The sequence below is a fragment of the Oncorhynchus masou genome, chromosome 11 (genome assembly GCF_036934945.1).
Source record: "Oncorhynchus masou masou isolate Uvic2021 chromosome 11, UVic_Omas_1.1, whole genome shotgun sequence".
Lineage (NCBI taxonomy): Eukaryota > Metazoa > Chordata > Actinopteri > Salmoniformes > Salmonidae > Oncorhynchus > Oncorhynchus masou.
The window spans coordinates 50,781,304-50,789,761 of NC_088222.1; the positions used below are offsets into that span (position 1 = coordinate 50,781,304).

At 41.9% G+C, this 8,458-nt stretch overlaps 1 protein-coding gene across 1 annotated transcript; it reads left to right on the forward strand.

The window, feature by feature from the left end:
- The first annotated feature begins 238 nt into the window (after positions 1-238).
- Positions 239-6,165, forward strand: LOC135548804 (protein sprouty homolog 4-like). Its single transcript, XM_064978739.1, has 2 exons — positions 239-395; positions 2,483-6,165. The coding sequence occupies exon 2, from the start codon at positions 2,515-2,517 to the stop codon at positions 3,469-3,471; it is 957 nt and encodes a 318-aa protein (XP_064834811.1). The 5' UTR covers positions 239-395; positions 2,483-2,514; the 3' UTR covers positions 3,472-6,165.
- The last annotated feature ends 2,293 nt before the right edge of the window (positions 6,166-8,458 follow it).

Sequence of the window (8,458 nt, forward strand, 5' to 3'; positions counted from 1 at the left end):
TTCTCTATGACATTGCCCTTGTGACGAAAAGCTCCCAATTGTTCCATTCATGAAATCTTGGTATTACGCTTGCGCAATGAAATTCGGAGTCCTCCCATTCATAAAAATGTAACCCCTGCATTTGAGCCCTGAGTCGTTCTGCCCTCCCATTCACAAAAAAATCGGTCAATGCATCTGCGCAGTTTGTTCTTTACCCTCCCATTCATAAAAACCCATTTCCCCATGTAGTTGCAACATCGTATCAAAAAGCCTGTGTCCTGACCGCAGTACTCATCGAGTGGATAGTGTTCAATAATTTTTCGCCTTGGTCTTTTTTCTTTACTTGGGAGTAATATATTTGGAATATACATGCAGTCGTCAAGCTCAACAGAGAAATGCGCTGCTAGTCTGGAAAAGTAAGTTATTCTCTCGGATGTATGACGTTTTCGACATAGGCTCGGCGGGTATGGGTATCCCATCACGTTTTGGTTGAACAAATTAGAATACTGTTGTGTTACCTTCAGTTTTGTGGTTTATGTGGGTACGCTGAAAAAAAGCTTGTTCTTTTGCAACAAGCTGTTCCCGTATTTACACGTTGTCAATATTTAACCATGGACCCTACAAGGTTGTGGGCGAGAGATGAATGATAATACGAATAATCGTTCATTATTATAGGCTAGGTTGTAAACCGTTTATACACATCTAAGAAATTATGTTGTGTTTAAAAACAAACAGTCTAAGGTATAAGTAACGGACTGCTCACCATTCGCATTATTGAGGATCTTTGCGTGACGCTTCTCTGCAGCGTTTGAGCTGGCACATCATATGCATATGTCAGGTGGTTGTGTCATCTATTCCTTTAAATAACTCAAAATTTTAAAAGAAACCGTTTGTCCAATAAAATGAAGCAGTGTTTTGGTCTAAACTGCCACCCTCCTTTTATAAACCAATAGCGACTTGCGCGTAAAAAAAAAGCCTATGTTCTGTATGCGATTTGGCTATTATTGTGAATTAACGTTACTTGTCGAATGAAATGCTATCATCTTGTCTCGATTAATATTTAATCCGATTTTACATTTATTTAATATTTCTAGCGACTGTGGTGCCGCGTCGCCTCCGATTACAATCACTCATATTCACCCGCATTGAGGGGAGGGGGACACTTGTACCTTCTGTGGATTCACTAGGGTCCTACGTTTGATCAGGAGCATTTGTCCTCCTGCCAGCAATGTCGCAACAGGTTTGTTCAGTTGTTCAGGTTTGTTCTTCATGAGCTGGTTTTGGCAGATCTGAGAGACACAGCATTATAGTCACAATTAGGCTATATTCAGGTTCTGTGAGTATTTCTCTGGCAAATGATCTGACAATCACATAATTATTCCAATGAAATAATCTATTGAGAGATGTATTGGTCAACACTATATGAAATTTTATAAAGTTGATAGAATTCCCTTATACATGCTATTTTCTCTACATAGCCTACTCCATCATTCTTGACATATAGGATATAGGTTGATTTTCAAACAACTCTTTAATTACTTCATGCTTAATGCATTACTACTTCCTTGTAGTGGCTACTGTAGAGTAACTGCTGAGTAGCAACTGTTGTGTCCTGTAGATCTATTGGGAAGTTAAATAGTTGTAGTTATTGTCTAGTCTACTTACTCATTCTAGTTTTCTAGTTTCTGCATACTGGCTCGTAGTAATATGGTACTGTAGTCTGCATGCGCCAAAAGAGATCATCTCCAAACACCAGTGTCTGCCTTTTGTGAAGATCAGATGGGTACAGTTGTTATTTGTTTTTACTACCATGAATACTTGTTAGTTTTTTAACTGCACACATTGTCTAGCCCTGTGAAATACCCTAGTCCTACTTCATGCAATCAGTACATTAAGAATAACTTACAACCTTTAAGGAAAAATGAACGCAGATCAAATGCAATAAAATCAACATTGCACATGGATTTATGTCTTCTCTCCAATCATCTTTAAAAATACATTTAAAAAAGCAATATCTATTGAATCTATGACCGGTCCTTTGGTGAATGTATTTATAGCACTTAAAGTCATGTGTTAGTCTCAATCTGGTCTATGGGGCCCCTCTTGGTCTTGGTCTAATTTGTCCTAGGTTGTAATTATTTTTGCATACAAGTCTTCCAATTAATATTGGCCTTGTGGTATTTTTGTCTCATGAGAAAGTGTGCAATGTGAATTGAGTAAATGACATATTAATGTTGATTGTATTGCATTCGAAAACAATGTATTATTAGAATTAATTTGAAATGGCGTGCTTGTGAATATTAGTTAGAAACCAATACAGGACGTTCTCTGAATGTAACTTTCATCAGTACCATCTACTGCTATGAGTCATTGTTGAGAATATAGATTTTATGCTGACTCATATCTTGTACAACAACCGACTGCGAGCCTCGTGTTAGATATGGGTTTGTGTAAGTAGGGTAGCCATTCCAGGAGGCTGACTGTCATCTCTATGTTTCTGCAGGACTGCTAGACGTTGAGCTCTCTGTTTGCTGTATGAGGGACACAACTGCACAGATGGAGTCAAGGGTTCCCCACCACATCCCTGGAGTGTCTTCCTCCATTATATCCCAGCCGTTGCTGGACAGTAGTGTCCCCTATGGAAGGCTACAGCACCCACTCACCATCTTCCCCATCGACCAGATGAAGTCCTCTCACATGGAGAACGACTATATTGACAGTCCAGCTGTGGTCTCCCAGCAACCCCCCAGCCAGAAGGTTGCCAAAAGGGGGCCCCACGAGCCCCTGCTAGGAGCCCCCCAGCTGGCATGCTGCGACCCCAACGACGCCACCACACACCCCTGGATCTCCTTCAGCGGGCGGCCCAGCTCCATCAGCAGTAGCAGCAGCACCTCGTCAGACCAGAGGCTGCTGGACCACGCAGCCCCTACCCCCGTGGTGGACCACAGGTCCACAGTAGTCACCACCAGGACCCCCTGTTGCGAGCCCAAGGTGCTCACCTCCAAGCCTCTGGACCTAAAGGCTGCTGCCCAGGGGGCCATGGCGGTGGACAAGAAGCACATGCTGCTGTGTGAGACATGTGGTAAGTGCCGCTGCACAGAGTGCACCCTGCCCCGAACCCTGCCTTCCTGCTGGGTGTGCAACCAGGAGTGTCTGTGCTCGGTGCAGAGCCTGGTGGACTCGGCCACCTGCATGTGCCTGGTCAAGGGCATTTTCTACCATTGCACCGAGGATGAGGACGACGAGGGCTCTTGCGCCGACCGCCCATGCTCCTGCCAACAGTCTAACTGCTGCGCACGCTGGTCCTTCATGACGGCCATGTCTTTGGTTCTGCCCTGTATGATGTGCTACCTGCCCGCCATGGGCTGTGTCAAACTGTCGCAGAAGTGCTACGATAAAACCAGCCGCCCGGGCTGCCGCTGCAAGAACTCCCAGCAGGCCTGTAAGAGTATGGAGGCCAAGGCTGGAGGCCAGGGGAAACAGTCCTCATGATACTAACTGGCTGTTGCCTTATCAATACCCTTTGGATAGACCAAGCCCCCCACCCGCTAAAAGACTTCCCAAAAACTATGGTACTTACAGAAGGGTTCACACCTGTCCTTTTCAATTCTAGTGATGTTATGTGATGCCACGCAAGTTAAAATAGGTCAGTCTGATAGATCTGTTGGCCTAGACAACTGCTTGCCTCTGAACCCATCCTTATGAGTGTAACAGACTGGTGGATTTTGTTTTATAAAATGGCCGAAGGCACAAGTCATACTCCCCTCCTATACGGCTCTGAATTTATAGCTTCATGATAGCTAGCTACTCCATGACAAATTGGACACCAGTTGTTTTTCCCCTAACATAAAGATATATGTTTGAGAAAATAAGCCTGTTCCAAAGCAGTTTCCCTCTTTTTTTGCAAACTGTTGGTTTTCCTTTTGGAACTTTAGGATACTTGAAGTGAAACTACCACCCACTCTCCCCTATATATGAACATTCTTTAGGTTTCAGTCCCACACCAGCTTTCCTGTTGCTAGCTTGACGTTGAGCTCTTTAGGTCAAGGTGACAAAGTGAGAGGTAGTCATGTGGCTTTGGAGCGATAGTCTGTTTTTTATATTCTTGTTTGTGTGCTCGTACGATATGTAAGGTCATGCCACAAGTGAGTGAAAAACTGTGTTTAGGATTGCCTGACTTGATCACTTTCTATTTCCTTAAGCGGAAACGTAATATGGATTTTAACCTAGCTTTTACCAATCACTTCAGAAATGGCATGTCATGCACTGCATGATGTAACTTAGTGCTTAACCCCAGTGCTAGATGTGGATGTGTTGTAGAAAAAACTCCTCAGGGATTGTTCCTCATCCGTAGAATTTGGTCTAGCACGTAAGAACTGCTTGAAAGCCCAGTTGACTTCACTTTGCACAAGGGGCGAAGAACCATTTAAAAAGGGCAAAAGGGCAATTGTGAATTATTTAGGAAGAGTGAGAGGAAATGGCTGGAAAAATAGCATTTTCAGGAAGAGGGAGAAGGTAGAGCGAAGTTGTAGCGTATCTAGCCAGCCTTAGTTAAATGCAATCTGCCACTTGCACAACCTTTTTAGATGAAGCAAACCTCTTATGATGGACTAAAGCACAGTATTAAGTATATAAAGGCTTAATGTATTTTGCATTACTCTGTGAACTACTTTGAGTCCACATTGTATACCCCACTACTAAAAAAAAGTAGAGTTTTTGTCTTATGTTAGAAATATTCTTGACCTTTTAATTTCTCAATCTATTTTGTGTCTTGCATGGAGTTCCAATGACTTTGCCAAAAGGAGTTTAGCATAGCTTGTTTATCTGTCTAAGGGATCATATGTGTTATGCACTTGCCAAATGGTCGGAAGGCAATTGTTCTTAAAGGTACGGTGCCCTTTTTGCAGTTTGCTTCAGTTTGGCATAATTCTGTCACGTTTGTTCTAAGGTCCCCTAATAACATTAGGACCTGTCACCTTCTCATGTTTGTACTTGTCTTGTTGCACAAAGCAGAAAACATACAGGAAAAAACACTGTTCTTAGTCTTGAATGTATAAGGCAATATTACTTTCAAACATTTGCAATTCAATCCAAGGAAAAGGTGCCAAAATTGGGAATGATTATGTGGCTGGCAAAGCCAGGGAAAAAAATTGCAAATGTGTTGACAATATGTTATAGAAATAGACCTATGCAGGTGACATGCTGTTGTAAATAGTTTCAAGACACGTGTTCTTTAGAAGAGTTTTAAATGTCCTCGAAAAATTGCATGGTACATTATAACTACAATTCCGTACAAAATATATAGAGATATGTAGATATATATTTTGGGGGTAAAGTTGAGGTTGAGGGGAAGTGTGCCCTGCAATAAAAATACCTCTGTTTATGCTATTCATGCCTCATTAGCAGGAGAGAGGCGAAGCTAATTCCCAGTCCCCCAGTGCCCCTGAAACTGTGGACTCATTGAATCCACTGAAGGAATACAATTTCGGCCTATCCGGATCAACCCATTTGGTCCTTTTTGTGCTCGGTGTCACAACTTTTTTTTTTTTTCCTTCCCAAGTTGTCCGACAAATACCCTTGCCTTGATTGACAAATACAGCTGCTGTGCATAAATTGTCAAAACCACCGGTAGGGAAAGAGAACTCTCTCAAGCTACATTCCATCTTGTTTAATAGTGGTCGTCTTTTGCTTTTCTGCTTATTTTTTTTATGTCTGTCTCTCACTGTGGCTAGGGTAAAACCCTTAGCTCCAAACCGCGTTAGCTTTATGTTTATGCCATGTGTTTGCTGGCCTGTTAAGGTATTGAATGATGACCAACCATGACAACTCAATGATTAAACTTTTTTTCTATTAGAATGCTGTGACTTAAACTCCATTTTGTGGTTCACTGTGGCCACTAGAATTTTCTTCAACTCAATCAAAATAACCTTTTAAACGGCTGGCTTCTGCTATTCAATTTCTTTGCCTTTGCCATGTCAATGTTGATTGAAAAAGAGCTTTTGTTTTGTTAAAATATAACAAAAAGAAAAATTCTCACATATAACATTTTCCCTTTTATAGATATATTTATTTTGAAGTTCTATTTTATATAGTATTTATTTAGATGCCAACTTTTGTTTGAAGAAAGCTTATGTCGAAACGGAATGTACATTGACATTGGAAATATATATTGTTAAATATAAACAAGTTGTGGTGTCTGTTTTTGTCTCTTGTTACTGATCTTCATCTACTTGAATCATACACACACTGAACTCTTAGACAGACCGGAACCATATCAGTACATGCTCTGGCCTTCTGCCATGTCTTTCCAAGATGCGCATGGTTAGAGGAAGATGGTTATGTTTTAAAGCTACAAAGGAGTTCAGGTTCCATAGTTAGACTTAGTTTATCATTTTGTTGATTTGGAGCTGGAGAGTTATGGTTGAAAGTTACGGAATAAAAACGTAGGTCGGAAAAAGGCTGTTTCCTGCTCATTCTCAGAGGACCAAATTAAAACTGTTAATAATTTTAAATCAAAACATTTAGTGGTAGTCACTGTTTCATTTGAATGTTTCCACTTTCTGAATTTCCTTCCTCTTAGTTTAAATTGTATTATTCTTGTATAAAAGAGCAGTAAGCCACACTCCAATTCAAGCCAGAAAAAGCAGTTTGTCCCTACATTTTTCTGCAAGAAAATATTACATTTTACAGCTAATAATTCAGATATTTCCTTCCTCAGTCAGACAGGAACATGCCCTGGTCAAATTTCACATTTTCAATCAAAGTCAAAGATAAGGTCTTGGTTGTGTGTAACTGTAAGTAGGAAAAACCGTACTGAGCAAATCCTTTCCTCAATTTGGAAAAAACAGCAACATGAGAGGGTATTATCCTCCCAAGTTGTGCGTGCAAACGCTGACTGCCTGCATAATTAAGGGGTGGTATTCTATGTCTAGATGTGAAACATTCCTTATCTCCCAACAAGCACACCACCGTACGTGGCTGGAATATCTCCCTCCACCCCACCCCCTTTCCCTGGGCCGACCTTTGCCGATCCCAAGGCGAGGCAGGGCCCTGTGAGCACCTGGGGGAGATGAGTGAGGAGCTGAGTAGACTTCCCCTCCTGGCTGAGCTGGGGCTTCCGCTGCCTGTGGCGCTGGAGCCTGTCTGTTAGAACAGGTGAGATCTGAGACAAACCTGCCTGTTTACCTGCCTGCCTGTCATCTCCCCAGCTTGCAATACCCTCCCGCCCTCCTTCCCTCCCACACACCTCCACCACATCATCAGCTCAGGCATTTTAAATTGCAGCAAGTAAAGTGAACAAACCCACCTCTCTCATACAGGAGGGTGAAACCGTAATACTGGTAGGGGCAGTATTATTATCTTAGGTAACCCCAGTATTTCTTGGCTGAGCTGTTAGGAAGTGTGCTGCTTCATGCTTAAGGTCAGTGCACAATGTTGAGAATAAGGTCGTCACACCCCTTCACACAGCATATCCTCACCCTGCAGGTTAGAGCGCCTGTGCTTTCTTGCTGATGGCTCCCATGTGCAGCACTTCCTAAAATCCATTACGATCAAAGCTGTGAAAATATCTGTAAAAGGGGGGTTACATGACAAAGAAACAAACAGTTATGCCGGACTTCATCAAATAGAGTACCAGTTCCTATAACTTTTATTCTGGTCTGTCCTTACTCTGATAGTATAGTTATCCTACGTTTTATTTGTCACATGCACAGGTGTAGACTTGATCTTGAAATGCTTGCTTACAAGCCCTTCCCAATGATGCAGTGTTAAAAAATATGAATTGAAATAAAAATATCAACACGAGAGGAATAAAATACACAAGAATGAAGCTGTATACAGGAAGTGCCAGTACCAGATCAGTGTGCAGGGGTACGGGGTATTTGAGGTAGATACAGTGCATTCCGAAAGTATTCAGACCTTAAGAGAATCTGCAGAGAATAATGGGAGAAAGACTCAAGGCTGTAATCGCTGCCGAAAGTGGTTCAACAAAGTACTGAGTAAAGGGTCTGAATACAGTGCATTCGGAAAGTATTCAGACCCCTGGACTTTTTCCACATTTTGTTACTTTACTTTTCCCTCATTAATCTACACACAAAGCCCCCTAATGACAAAGCAAAAAGGTTTTTAGAAATGTTTGCACGTTTATAAAAAAAACAACTAACTTATATCACATTGACAGAATTATTCAGCCTCGAGTGTTCTTGGCACACCTGTATTTGGAGAGATTCTACCATTCTTCCCTACAGATCCTATCAAGCTCTGTCAGGTTGTTTTCATCAAGGATCTCTGTACTTTGCTCCGGTAATCTTTGCATCGATACTTACTAGTCTCCCAGTTCCTGCCACAGAAAAACATCCCCACAGCATGATGCTTCCTCCACCATGCTTCACCATAGAGATGGTGCCAGGTTTCCTCCAGACGAGACGCTTCAGGTCAAATAGTTTAATCTTGGTTTCATCAGACCAGAGAACCCTGTTTC

Excerpts from the sequence above, each read along its gene's own strand:
- LOC135548804 (XM_064978739.1), top strand. The coding sequence starts at position 2,515 with ATGAGGGACACAACTGCACAGATGGAGTCAAGGGTTCCCCACCACATC.